The 13,764-nt window shown below is 34.6% G+C and overlaps 2 protein-coding genes across 4 annotated transcripts; both read left to right on the top strand.

Moving 5' to 3' along the window:
• The first annotated feature begins 515 nt into the window (after positions 1–515).
• Positions 516–8,462, top strand: LOC145589571 (protein CONSERVED ONLY IN THE GREEN LINEAGE 160, chloroplastic-like). Of its 3 annotated transcripts, XM_081646191.1 has the most exons (10): positions 519–1,028; positions 5,411–5,457; positions 5,557–5,632; positions 5,715–5,810; positions 5,932–6,012; positions 6,154–6,245; positions 6,881–6,976; positions 7,720–7,788; positions 7,882–8,067; positions 8,252–8,462. In XM_081646191.1, exons 1-9 carry the CDS (start codon positions 675–677, stop codon positions 8,024–8,026), a joined length of 1,056 nt encoding a protein of 351 aa, XP_081502317.1. In that variant the 5' UTR covers positions 519–674; the 3' UTR covers positions 8,027–8,067; positions 8,252–8,462. The 3 variants fall into 3 exon arrangements, with proteins under 3 accessions (XP_081502318.1, XP_081502319.1, XP_081502317.1); XM_081646192.1 differs by lacking the exon at positions 7,720–7,788 and having other exon boundaries at positions 516–1,028; XM_081646193.1 differs by lacking the exon at positions 8,252–8,462 and having other exon boundaries at positions 517–1,028; positions 7,720–7,798; positions 7,882–8,071.
• On the top strand, positions 2,690–5,403 carry LOC145589570 (uncharacterized). Its single transcript, XM_081646190.1, has one exon. The coding sequence runs from the start codon at positions 3,128–3,130 to the stop codon at positions 4,712–4,714; it is 1,587 nt and encodes a 528-aa protein (XP_081502316.1). The 5' UTR covers positions 2,690–3,127; the 3' UTR covers positions 4,715–5,403.
• Positions 8,463–13,764: the final 5,302 nt, after the last annotated feature.

The raw sequence follows: 13,764 nt of genomic DNA on the forward strand, positions 1-13,764 counted from the left end.
TACAATGATTATACTGATGTTTTAGAGAAAATCTCTATTCAAAGTGTCTTGTGCCTATTTCGACTTTAAGGGTCTGTTCTGATTTATTGAACTAAACTGAACTGAACTAATTGGAGCTGAACTTAACTAAACAGAACTGAATATTTTATGAGAGAAGAAAATTAGAAACCGAACTAATTGGAGCTGAACTAAATTGAAATTAAGCTAAAGAGAACATGTCATAAGTGACTTTTATTGATATCTTATAAAGCGCTGTTGTTAGTCTTGATTTCAATTGGGTATTGGCGTATTGACTGAGAACTATATCAACACCAACAAAACTTAAATAATTATTATTGACACAAAACTACATAAATAAGCATCGGATACAACTCTTAATTACTCCATACTAATAGTAATTACTAAGCAAAGTTAACTAACCTTAGATATTTTGTACTTTCAATAAACAAGACAATACTACTATCTTAAGGGTAAACTATAATAGCAACAAATTGAACCAAAAATCTTATTTCCAAAGTGATTTGGCCATTGGAGGAATGAGTGGATAGTAACATATGAACATCAATATCAATCTCAACCCATTAGATATTCCTATTTTCTCCACTCTCTAATTTAATCTTTACATACTCTCCAATTTTTCCAATTCTCAAAATCAAATTCATCTCACACAAAAAATGACAATCCTAAACTATGTGACAGTATATTCAAGCGCAACACCAATATCACAAGACTCACCAACACCATCACCACCCAACACAATACCATCTACTCCGCTAGCGCGGCCGCCTACCAAAATCTTACTCCCGAACAAGAAGCCGGTTAAATGGAGCACCGGCGTTGCGCCGGGTGAATACGGTGGCCCACCCACTACCACCAAGCTCCGGAAGTATTGGGGTGGAGAAAAGGAGGATCCAGTTACATCATCTGACTTAATTTGGAACAGAGATTTTATGCCTCAGATGGAAAAGCTTGTTCAAGATCAATCCGAAGTTGATGATTCTTCTTTATTTCCTTCTCCTCCTGTTGAGGTAATTTACTTGATTATTAGTATTACTTTTGTTGATTGATTTGATTAAATTTAAAGGGGTTTTGGATTAATAAAGGTATGATTCTGAATTGGTGGTAGTGATTTGTTGATCAGCAATAAGGTTTGAGTATTTAGCCATTTACATGTTGTTTGGCAAATGACAATGCTTTTGATTTATGGTTTACGGAGTACTACGGTTTAATTTCTGATATTTTAAAACTCAAAAGTTACAGTGATATCGAACGTGCCCTTAATTACAGTGATATCGAGCATGTCCTTAATTTCTGGTCGGGTTTTGGGGATTTGAGATAAGGTTAGGGAGGCTAGGACTCCGAGTGCTGGCTTTTGAACAAGGGTGATGTTCTTCTAAGCTTTACGAATCGTACTGAAATGGACCATAAGTGTGGTCATTGAGAGTTCGGTCCACAATTTCACGTCTTTTTAAGTCCAATTGGACATTTGGACCATGAATGAATTTACTAATGATAGGATTTCAGGGGGCAAAACCAAAAAACTCAAAAATAATACTTGTATTAGACTATTAGTCTTCTTAATTAACGACAGATAATTAAAAATAAACCCGGATACGTTATGATGAGCCACTTTAGGTTGCCACCCATCTATATTTTTTAAATTTGTGTGGGTAGCAATCGGACCTATTCACCGCCCTAGACATAACCTAGCTAGCACCTCCCTAAGGCTTGATTTAGTATGGTTTGACTAAAATATCACGTGAATGGTTAGACAAATCTATACTTTATACATTAAAAAGCGTTTTAAAAAACGTTTATGTGTCACATGTGCCACGTCACCACTAAATAATCAATGGCATCGTGCCACATCACAATTCAATATTTCATGGCAATGTTAACTAAAAAACGCATGGAAAGTGGTTTGAATCCATAACCTCATGGAATGAATACCACACGTCTTGCCATCTTAACTAGCAATAATTTATGGTCCATTCATCCACATAAATGTATATAAATGTAGAATACGAAAAAACACCCAAACTAAAAACAAATGAAACTCATATTACTCTTTCAATTCTTTTCAATATTTGAACATTATATTTCTAAATCTTAATATTACTAAAATAAAACATTACTGACATCATCAACCCTCAAATTATTGTACGTGTTATTGTCACATTAAAATTTTCCCTCCAATTCTATTTGTGATGTCATCAATTACTAAATATTTTTTTTTAACTTTTATTTTTAATCTAAACTTTTGGCTTTAATAGATATCTAAAAATATAATTAAACAATTTTCTCTTCTAAATTATAGTTTCACATACCTAATTTGTTTGATCGTGGTTTTAATTTATTTATTTTTTCTTTTCTTGAATGCAAGTATTTCTACATCTAATGTTAATCTTCATATACAAGGTAATGCAACTGAAAATAAATTACATGAAAGATTAATTTAACCGTTCATCGCACGGGGATAACCTAGTTATTAATACTAAAAAATCAAACACTTATTTATTTATTTTTAATATTAAAAATAAATTAAAAAAAAATTTAAAAAAAAAACTCTAAGCAACATCCCAAAGCAATGCCTAAGTCAATACACTAGTTTTGGATTTTTTTCACTCTTTATAGAGTGGTACCTTTAAATTTGGGTTTTTCAGCCTTATAAATTATCGTGCATTATCGTACTGCTTAATTAAGTTTTCAAACAACATTTCTCACATTATCGTACTTCATTTGTTAATTAAATTAAAAATAAAGTTCAAAATATTACTAGTTTTTTTTTTCTTTTTTTTTGGTGAACATTACTAGTGGTATTAATTAATGGTCAATTAAACTGACAATTAGAATTTAAGGAGCCATCATTTTCCAATCAAAAATCGGAGCGTCTGTATACGAGCCGTTTAACATCCAACGGCCCACATTCATATAGGAGCGGACTTATAACGTTTGAATCCCTTCTCCAACGGTCGAAAATATTATAAACCTCAACGCAATTTTCTATCTTCATCAAATTTCTCTGAATTCCCATTTCATCTTTTCAAGACTCCACATCAAATTCACATCTCTCTTTCTTTCTCTTACTTCAATTTCTTTGTAAATTTTCGAATTCGAACCCCCGAAAATGAGCGTTTTACAGCAATACCCAGAAACAATGAATTCACAAGATCTTCAAATATGGAACAATGCAGCATTTGATAACGGAGAATCAGAAAATTCTGCAAATGTCAAGTTTTCTTGGTCAGGTTTGAATCCATTATCATCAATCAATCTTTCTCAATCGATTGAATCCGATTTGACTAAAGAGAATAGGACCCCTTCAATGGCGGAATCCCCAGTTTCTTTGAAATCTTTATCTGAGGGTAAGCCTTTGCAAGATAACATAGTAATTAGAAATGCCCAGAACATCCCAATTTGTAAGATGGGTGTTTTAGAAAAGGGGAATCAACTCGAGGAAAAGGATATCGATATCGAGATTGAGGAGATTGAGAAGGAGATTAATCGATTGTCGTCGAGGTTAGAGTTGCTACGTGTCGAAAAAGCGAAACAAAATGCCAAGATGATGGAGAAGAAAGGAAGAATTGTTGCTGCTAAGTTCATGGATCCGCCAAAACAGAGTACTAGAAGCTCTAATGAACAGAGCAAGTTTGAAGATTCGATGAGTTTGAGTGCTAAAATGAAGACACCGAGAAGGGGGTTAAGTATGGGGCCGGCAGAGATTATGAGGAGTGTGAGAAGGGGCATTAGTCTCGGGCCGGCGGAGATTTACTCAGCTACGAAGTTGAAGCAATTTGGAAAGCAAGATGCTATCACTCCTGGTCAGCAGAGTGCAAACAGGAGGAAATCTTGTTATTGGAAGTTACATGATGTTGATGAGTTGAGGGTTACTAAGGAAAGAGGGAAAAGTATGAGTTTAAGTCCAAAATCGCGGTCGAAAACCGCTGTTAAAGCACAAGTGCCAAAGCCTGCTGCAACTACAATTGGTTCTAAGAAGACAGCAAAGAAAGAAGATGCTGTTATTTCTTCAATTCAACCAAAGAAGCTGTTTCCTAAAGATGGTGAGAAATCGGGTCCGGCCAAGAAGCCAATTAAGAGTGGTAGAGTGGTTCCTAGTAGGTATAATCAGGTCTCAAATGGGGGGAATTCGGCTGTGAAAGAACTTAGGAAGAGGTCATTGTCTGAAAATGAGGAGGATTATAAGAGGTCTGATAAGAAACGCGTTTCGTTAACAGAAAAAACTTCAGGAGGAGAGCAATTAGCAACAGAAACTAGAGTGAAAAGGCGGTGGGAAATTCCTAGTGAAGTGGTTATTCAAAAAAATGTTGATCACAAGACTCCTTCGTCTGTGTCGAAAATGGTTGATATGGTTCCGAAAATTAAGAATCTGCGTTACAAAAACGAGAGTCCTAGAGACTCCGGCCCAGCAAAAAGGGTAGCTGAGTTAGTTGGTAGGAAATCCTTCTTCAGTACTGAGGATGGGGTTGATGAGGAAGCTGAAGAATCTGTCTGTCAGGCTTTGAGTTTTGCTGAAGAGCAGGTCGTCCAAGAGTGTCCGAAAATTAGGATTATTCGACATGTTAATGAGAGTCCACGAGATTCAGGTGCTGCGAAAAGAGTGTCTCAATTAGTTGGAAGGAAGTCATTCTTCCACAATGATGAAGATGAGATGCCAGTGTTTAGTTTCGAGAAGGATGATAGTGATGAAAATTGAAACAATGGGGATGGAATAAACTTTTTATCTGATCATTTTGTTTGAATTTAGATGTCATTGTTGATATATATAAGCAGTAAGGAATGCAACTGGGGTACAGCAATCTTGTGCTTACCTTTAATCAGTTCTACTTGTCTACTTCTGTTGTAGTTTTGGCTTATCTTGGGTTATGAGAGTAGAATGATATTGGATTATGTGCTTGGAAGTTGGAAGTAAGCTTGCTTTTGCTGCTTGCAACTCAGTTGTAAAATGAATTGTGTGAATTTTTGGTCAAATAAATATTTTTTGTTGGTGAAGTGGGCATATAGATTGTTGGCTTATGGCACTTGGTTAATTGATTTGTCTAATTTTTCTACATTAGTAAAGTTCTTAAGCTTTTGTTACTTGAAATTATCTGTTTAATCTAGCATTGCTAATGAAAGCTATTATGTATCTATCAACTGGTGAAACTAGATGTCACCAGTCTCGGTACAATTAGGTACATACCTTTTGTTGCCCTGTAGTCACCTTATTTAGTCAGTTTTTCAAATACCGGACTCAAAATCGATCATTATTTGCACCTCTCCACTCCAATTTATTCTACAGCTATGCTAAAACTACGCAAAATGAGATGGATGCTTTATTTTTCATCTACATTTAGTACTGCTGCTGACTTGTATCATGAAAATAATTACATAACTGCTGATTCCTGAACAGGAGTCCTCTGGATTTCTAAGCCTGAATAGAGTCATGAGTCTTGACAGGTATGCTATGCCTCGTAGCAATTCTTCAATCTTTATCTGCTTAGCCAATGTTGATGGGTAAGGAACTAAGGATACTGACTTCTGGTGAATGTGATACAGTTTAGAAGTTGATCTAAGTGCGTCTCTTAAAGCAACTCCAAAACCAGCAGTAGAACAGCCAACTGCAACAGCCAAAGTATGCTTATTGACATTAAATATTACTGTTTACCTTCTTAAAATCACTGCTTATATAGATTGTCACATGACCCCATCACCAGAATATGCAAGTCCCTACTCAAAGATGGAAACTGGCACCCACTAAGCGAGAGCAGGAGAAATGGGATAAAGCAACTAAGGCTGCAACTGGAGGCAGTGTAAGTGTCACTTGTCTGACCTAATTGTTCTGCATAATTGTTCCAGATACCATTGTTTTCTTAATAATTCATAAAGACTTTTTTTAACGTGTGGAGTGCTTAACATCTGACTATGTTGTAGGATGTGATGCTTCGTGAAATAAGGCAGCCTCGGGGGGATCCAGAAGTTCTAGCTGCCCAATCAAGAGAGCAGTATTATAAGGTTGAGTTGTAACAGCTTAGTTTCACTTGCTGACTAGACCTGTCACATTATGGTGCCATATCAGTAAATCTTTTTTTGTTTCTTTGCTTTCATGCTTTTGGTTACATAATGAGTTCCTCACTGAAGCTATCACTTCTGCAGCTGAAGAACAAACTGCAACTGCTAACGGTGGGAATTGGTGGTGTTGGATTGGTTTCATCTTATGTTTCTTACACTCCAGAAATCGCTATAAGGTTAAGTATCATTAAGTTTAAAACTCCGATCTCTTTCCTCTACTGTAGTTACTTTTGTGGTGATAAATGCTGGGATCAGTGGAGCACATACACATTGAAGCCTTTAATAGTTTAATTATCCCCGGGGGTGGGGTGGGGGGGTACACATTAATGCTCAAACAGTATGGAAAGTTAACTGATTGTGACATGAACTTCCATGGTTTGATATGCTATGTGCTAGATTTTATCCTCTTGGTGATTATTTTAAAATCACATTATTCACAAATTCTTTTGCCATACATTGCAGCTGAAAATACTTTCTGTAGAATTGTAATGCTACATTCCTACATTTGCAATATTCTGCTATGTTTTGCAATAGAGGATGTTCCAGCCCTCCTGGGTCAAGTCCAATAGTGATGTATGTGATACTGGCTGCATGGGTTAACTGAAATTTAGATGTGAAGAACCACTGCTGAATATATTTTAATATTATTACTTTCAATTACCACTGCTGAGATTCGGCTCTTAGTTTTATAAGTGTCTTCTGGATTAAATTAGGGCTTCAAAATCCCCTTCAAAAACTCTTGAAGTCCTTTGATATAAGTAAGATGCCTAAAATTTTATTTGGCTAATGAATATCCCTTGATAACTTACAGTTTTGGTGCTGGATTTCTTGGTTCATTGGCCTACATACGGATGCTTGGCAACAGTGTAGACTCCATGGCCTCTTCAGGATCTAGGAGAATGATCAAGTATGTGCTGCTTTTCTTCTTCAATTTGCCAGCTTTTATTTTTCTTCTGTAGCCCTACATTGCTGTGACTTTTCATGCCTCTACATGATGATGTCTTCAGCCAATTTAAGTGCTTCACTTATGATTTTGGATCTCTGTACTTACTTTTGGTGTTCCATTTGAGAATTCAGTAACGGCTATACATCAGTTGTCTGCTTGAAGTAACTTTAGGCTGTAGGCATATTATAAGGGTGAACGAGTCCATTTTTTTTGTTTTTAAGTTTTATTGGGTGCAGAATGACATAATAATAAGAAGATTTGAACTATACCCAAAATTTTTGCCTGAGGGTGCCTGTCCCTCAAATATGGACAAAGAGAATTTCAAGCTACAAGAGTCTTTCTTACCAAAATTTAATAGTTTTGCATAGTTGGGCCTTGATAAGTTGATAACACACATTTCTAGTACATGATGTGTCCAATGTCTGATATTCAGATACCTGATAACTGCATCTCTCTTCAATTCATGCATCAAAGTTTTGAGCCCCTAAAATATCACTTTGCATTCCCTACTATTGGCTGTGATGGTTAGTCCAGTAAGAGGCAGCATTAGAAACTGATCAATTCACACATTTTGTATCATAAAACCATTCCTGTGATGCAAAAGTTGTCCTTTTATCAGTCTGTCAGTTTTATCTTCCTTCTGCTCTCATGTTAACGACTATGAATCTAAATTATCTGGTTTCCATTTGATCATTTGCTTGCAGGGCAGCAGTTGGGCAACCTAGGCTATTGGTTCCAGTTGTGTTAGTCATGATCTATAACCGTTGGAACGGGTAAATAATAGTCCGTACATGCTTGTGATGTGTGATTGTGAATTCAACAGGATTATAAGTTTCTCCAACAATTATTATCCCAATTGGTTGCAGGATTGCGGTTCCTCAATATGGACTTATGCACTTGGACTTGATACCAATGCTAGTAGGGTTCTTCACCTACAAAATTGCTACTTTTGTACAAGCCATTGAGGAAGCGCTGACTATTGTGGGGAAGAACTCAGAGTCAGAGACTTGAGCTATATTCAGTACACTAGATTTGCAATACTAATTTTTCAGGTTATTGATACTTCCACTCTTTTTGATATGCAAACTTTAGATTTGCCTTTTTATACTAGTTCAAAACCAAACACAATAATCTTATTTGATGCTTGATTATTGTTTTACCAAAACACTCCTGTGAATTTTTGTGGCAAATGCTGGTCCTAATTTAATGACTTGCATTTTCCTTGATGGCTTTCAGATTAAAAACAGGGGCTTGGAGGCATTCTCCATTAATCATGAAACATCCACAAGTACGCAACTACAGGCCTACAGCACAGAAAGTATGAGAAATCTAGTTATTACAATAATATTACAATTATTATATTATAATGTAAGGATGTTTGATGTAGTGCAGTAAACCTTGTGTGAAGAATGAATAGATTGGTGACAGAAGCTTACACTCAGAACAACTTCACACACATTCCAATCCCCCCCCCCCCCCCCCAGCGGTCGTGAACAATAGCTCAAGAAATCATCCCAACAATAAAAATTAGGATTATGTATTGAAAAACCCTTCCGGGGCGTTTGATATGAGGGATGAGATAAAGAGGGAGGATAAGGAGTAAACTACACAACTACTCCCTAAACTTTGCACAAAGTTGCAGATCACTCACTAAACTTTCAAAAGTTGCAAATCACTCACTCACTTGAGTTTTGACCTTCAATAACAGGTAAAATGCAAGAACTCCCTAAACTTTCTGACAACTCCCTAAACTTCCTCACATGATTTTTAATTAGCTAGTCATTACAAAAACAACAATAATAATAATAATAATAATAATAATAATAATAATAATTATTATTATTATTATTATTATTATTATTAAAAAAACGATTATTATGTAATAAAATTATACTCCATTCTAACAACAGCTATATATATACTCCAACAACTATAGTTCAATATTTTTGGTTTTTTTTTATATATATTTTTTTGGTTTTTTATTTTATTTTATTTTTGTTGTTTTAGTTAGAATATTTTATAGCCACATACTAATATAAGTAAACAACCGCGCGCTATTAAACAATCTTAATTTCAACATCACAAAAAAATTCTAAACTTTTTTCTAGATCATGTTCGTTTCACAAAATTTGGAACTTTAAGTTTTTTTTTTAATAAACGCACGCAACTGCAAATTCATACGACAATGAGAGTTTTTTTTTGTAAGGAGGCGATAAGGGATTTTTAGTACTAGGTTCTCTACTAAAGTCTGCTAATTATAAATTTTGTTGTGTTTAATGTGTATAATAATTCAAACATTTTTTTTTTGAAGAAAAGACAACCAAACTAATTAATATGTGATATATAATGGCACACAATGAATATGCTCATCTTGTTCGAAGAACAATGATTCCTAATTGTTTGATTTCGTAAATCATTCTTTCTACTCTGATGTTAATTGGATCATCTAATTTTATTTTTTAAAAAAAAAAACGAAAAAACGAACCAAACTAGTGCAAAGGAAAAAATGAAAAAATAATTTTTTTTTTCCAAGTTAAAAATTTAGTTAGTTCCCATTAGCTTACAAATGTATGATTAGATTGTTAAATTAAAAAAATACCAAAGTTTAGGGAGTTTACCTATTAGTATAATAGTTTAGGCAAAGTTTAGGGAGTTAACCTGCTATATCAGGTTACTACCTGAAAAATGACCTCCAACCACCTGAGTAGTGAGTAAATTGCAACTTTTAAGAGTTTAGTGAGTAAAGTGCAACATTTGGCTAAGTTTAGGGAGTAGTTGTATGCTTTACTTGGAGGATAAGATAGGGACTAAATAGATGAGATTACAATTATTTTATTTCTATCCCCTGTTTGGTTGATAGGATAAAGAAAGAGGATAATTGTAGGAAGTTAATATAGTAAAGCAACATATTTTACTATATTGCCCTTTTAGAATCATCATCAATTAAATAATTGTCTTCAACCCACACCGTTCTCTCTCTCTCCAAAGATTCCAAACCTCCATTTTTATAGCACTGTTCCTTCACTCCTCCCCACAATTTAATTGCATAAATTCGTAACAAATTAATATTCCATAATCAAAATTAACATCAATCATACTGAAACCCCATAATTTTCTCTGCCTTTTTTTTCTTCTATCCTTGCCGCTGAGTTGTTGCCGCAGTGCCGCTGTGAGTTTTGGGGGTCGTGAGTTGTTGCCGCTGTTAACCATAGTTGTGGTAGTTTTTGTTGCTGCTCTGAGTTGTTGTTTAAGGTTGATGATGATGGGTAGAATAGTAGTTATATATGGCAAGGATTAATCCCCAATCTTTAGACCTGCCCCCCAGTTACAAGATTCAAGGGATAAGAAGCCATTTAATCCCTATCCCATCCCACCGAAAAACTCAATTCCTTTAAACAAACATGGGACAAAGGTGAGGAGAGATTAGAAATCCTTATCCCTGCCTTCTATCCCTTCTACCAAACACACTCTTAAGATTTGTTCACCATACCAGAAGGTCGTGGGGCAACCCTCGCCCATGGCTGAAGGTCACCGTGATCACCGGAACTCATTCCTTTGGTCATGGCCCAATAGCATAGGAGATGTCCGGATAAGATTACTAGAAAATAGAGGTTGAAAAGAGAGAATGAGTGATGCACAAGTTTGACCCTTAATACCTTCAATTGTCTATTAGTGTAAATTATAAAAAGTTGTTATTATAAAATTATACATTAAGACTAATCTTGTACTCTCAGCGTTTTTTTTATTTGTGCATTTGGTATCATGCACGAGTATTATAAAATTTGCTTTTGCATACTTTATACCATCTTGCATAACTCTTTTATCTTAAAGCACCACATGCGCATAGAGAAAATACAACTTTATCTTTATGGTTAACAAATTGTGTTTATCATGAGGGTATAATTGTCAATTTATATACAAATCTAGGTAGCCTTGTAATTTCAACAATAACAGAAGTTAATAGTGTTAACTTTGTGAAGAGCGGCGTTAATGGAGGAAAAGCATCAATGGAAATTTCGGAAACTTCAATGGAAAAAGCTCAAAATTAGCTTCAATAGAGGAGGATAATACCCTTACCATTAGGGGTTTTTCATGTCCTTAATTTCACCCTTTTTCATAAGGGTTACGGTGGTGTTAGTGGAAGGGGTGGAGATCGTGGAAAGAAGAAGATAATGGAGGAAGAAGGAGAATTCAAATACACTGGAGGAAGAACCTGAATAACGTCCGTTAATTTTACAAATTGAAGAAATTAGACAGCTAGAAGCCACAAAGTCAAAGAAATTATTATTTTAATCAATTTATACAATTTTCAAGACTAGATAAGATGTTTATCATAATTAGGGCAGCCAACACACGCGATGCACGCGGAGTGGCTTGCCCTTTTTTTTTATATTGGGTTGTGTTTAAATTCTTTACGACATTTGGTTTAAACTTTTCGTTTCTCCTTACACAACTTTTTCAGTTGTTTTTAACTTTTCCTCGGGAAACATCTATGAAGTTATTCAACTGTGCAATATTGCAAAAACATCTACAAACTTAATTAAGAATATATTTAATCTAATTAAAAAATCATAGAGTACATATTATATACTCACAGAAGTAATTCAATATTGCATATGCATATAATAATGGAAAAGTTTTCTGTATTGATTATTTGCTAGTATATATTTTGACCTAACCTAGTAATTACTCCACATAAGTTATAAGGGACTAACTATATAAAACTAAAAAAGAGAAACGGTTACACCAAACATGCATAAACATTAACATTCAAGCAATCAGAGAAAATGCCAGCTTGGCAACTTTCTTCCTAAAATGTGGATTTGGTTTTATAGTAGAAAAAGCTTTATGCAGCCACACTTATAGCCATTAAACCCTTGATAATTCCCTCGACTTCTACACGTGGAATTGAAGGACATAAATGTAAGAAATTACATGTGGGGGTAAGAACAAAAACAAACATTTTGAAGGGCATATAGCTCTGTACACTATTCATAAGCCCAATCTCCTACTTTTTATAAGATAGGGATTGGGAATTTAAATTAGAGATCCCTCGAAATTAATTTCCAACATTAAAGTTATAAACTATGGTTTGTTCCACATTCTAAAAGAAGAAAGTGAAGTGTTTACATAGTATTATGAGATCAATTTCGAGGATTGAACGTTTATTCTATTCTTCCTTTATTTTGTTATGTTCTGTTCATATCTCCAAAATATCCAACATAGAATAAAAATGCGGTATCGGTCACGATCGCGGAAATGGTCGCAGTGTCACGATATCGAAAATGATGCGTTGATAACGGACCGTGTTGCGGTCATCGCGGTAGAATTTTTATTTTAGAGTTATCAAAAAAATATATAGTTTTAAATAATTTATTTGAATTTTTAAATAGATTTTTTCTTATTCAATATACTTTGATTAAATTTATCATTGAATAAAAGTAGTATAGTAGTATAGTGCATAGTAAATAAACAGTAACAACTTTCAAGAAAAAAATAAAAGTAAAAAGAAGAGGATGTGTGGTCAAAAAGTCAAATATATTAAATAAAACTAAAGTGGAGAGCATCCACACAGCTGTCCACCTCCTTTTAATTAATAACAGTTGTCCCACTTAAAAATTACATCGTTCTTATCAACCTCAAGCCCTCAGCTTTTCACTTTCTTCTTCTCTCTCTATTTCTCTATTAAGCGCGATTGCTACATGTTCGAAACAGTGGAGTCTGTCACAAAAATCCGATCACCACTCACAGATTCAAGCTTTTTTTGGGCATTTCAACTCTGTATCGGCCAAAAATGCGGAGTTTTGTAAAACTCCATTACAAAGCGGTAAATCTCGTAACGGCAGGCTCTAAATCCGTTATGTCTCGGCCGCTTCGTAACGTAACGGCCGAGTTTTTATCTTATAATATCCAATGACCCTTATTCTTACTCTTTTGGGAGTAGGTTTCTTTGTATCTCAAAAACATATTCTTTTACCTTAATAGCAAGGAGGGGCACAACATTTTCAAGAAATGTATTGTACTCATACATGCCTAGAAACCATTGTTTGTTTGTTTTTCATAGCATTTTATCCAACAAGCCTCACAGAAAAATAATTTAGGAAAAATTGGCCTAAGAGACCATATCCAAATGGCCAAAAAGACTACCTTAGGGGTGGTCTCTAGCTCACAGGTCTCTTTAGCCTAAGAGACCATTTCATAAAAAGTAATCTCTTGTATTAAAAAGAGAGACCACTTATTTAGAATAGATGGTCTCAGATTTTTCAAAAATTAAGACCACCTATTTCAAATAGATGGTCTCAGTTAGACCACCTATTTTAAATAGATGGTCTTAGTTTTTCAAAAACCACTTATTTCAAATATATAGTCTCTTTTTTTTGTTAAAAAAAAAAAATTATTCATATTTTATTTAATATATATAATTTTAATTAAATAATGCACTTATCTATAGTTCCCTCTAGGTTTTCTCCTTGGGAGGGTTTTTTTATTCCCTCTAGGGTTTTTCCCTTGGGAGGGTTTTTCTAGCCTCCATTGCTAGATTTTTCTTCTTTTTTTGATGGTTTTCCTTCAATCTTCTCCTTCTCTCTCTTTCTCTTCATCTCTTTTCTTCTGATCTCAATTGTAAATTTTTGTAGGGGCTTCCATCGGTATTTTTACCGGTGGTAAGCCCCAAAAAACTTTTTAATTGCTTTCAATAAAAGATCACATCTTTATGATGGAGTTTGATCTACTATTAGGTTTAATTTATT

Source organism: Chenopodium album, chromosome 17 (assembly GCF_948465745.1).
Source record: "Chenopodium album chromosome 17, dcCheAlbu1.1, whole genome shotgun sequence".
Taxonomy (NCBI): Eukaryota; Viridiplantae; Streptophyta; class Magnoliopsida; order Caryophyllales; family Amaranthaceae; genus Chenopodium; species Chenopodium album.

Excerpts from the sequence above, each read along its gene's own strand:
- LOC145589571 (XM_081646191.1), top strand. The coding sequence starts at position 675 with ATGACAATCCTAAACTATGTGACAGTATATTCAAGCGCAACACCAATA. Across the intron at positions 1,029-5,410 it reads TTCCTTCTCCTCCTGTTGAG|GAGTCCTCTGGATTTCTAAG; the intron begins GTAATTTACTTG and ends ATTCCTGAACAG. Across the intron at positions 7,789-7,881 it reads ATCTATAACCGTTGGAACGG|GATTGCGGTTCCTCAATATG; the intron begins GTAAATAATAGT and ends AATTGGTTGCAG.
- LOC145589570 (XM_081646190.1), top strand. The coding sequence starts at position 3,128 with ATGAGCGTTTTACAGCAATACCCAGAAACAATGAATTCACAAGATCTT.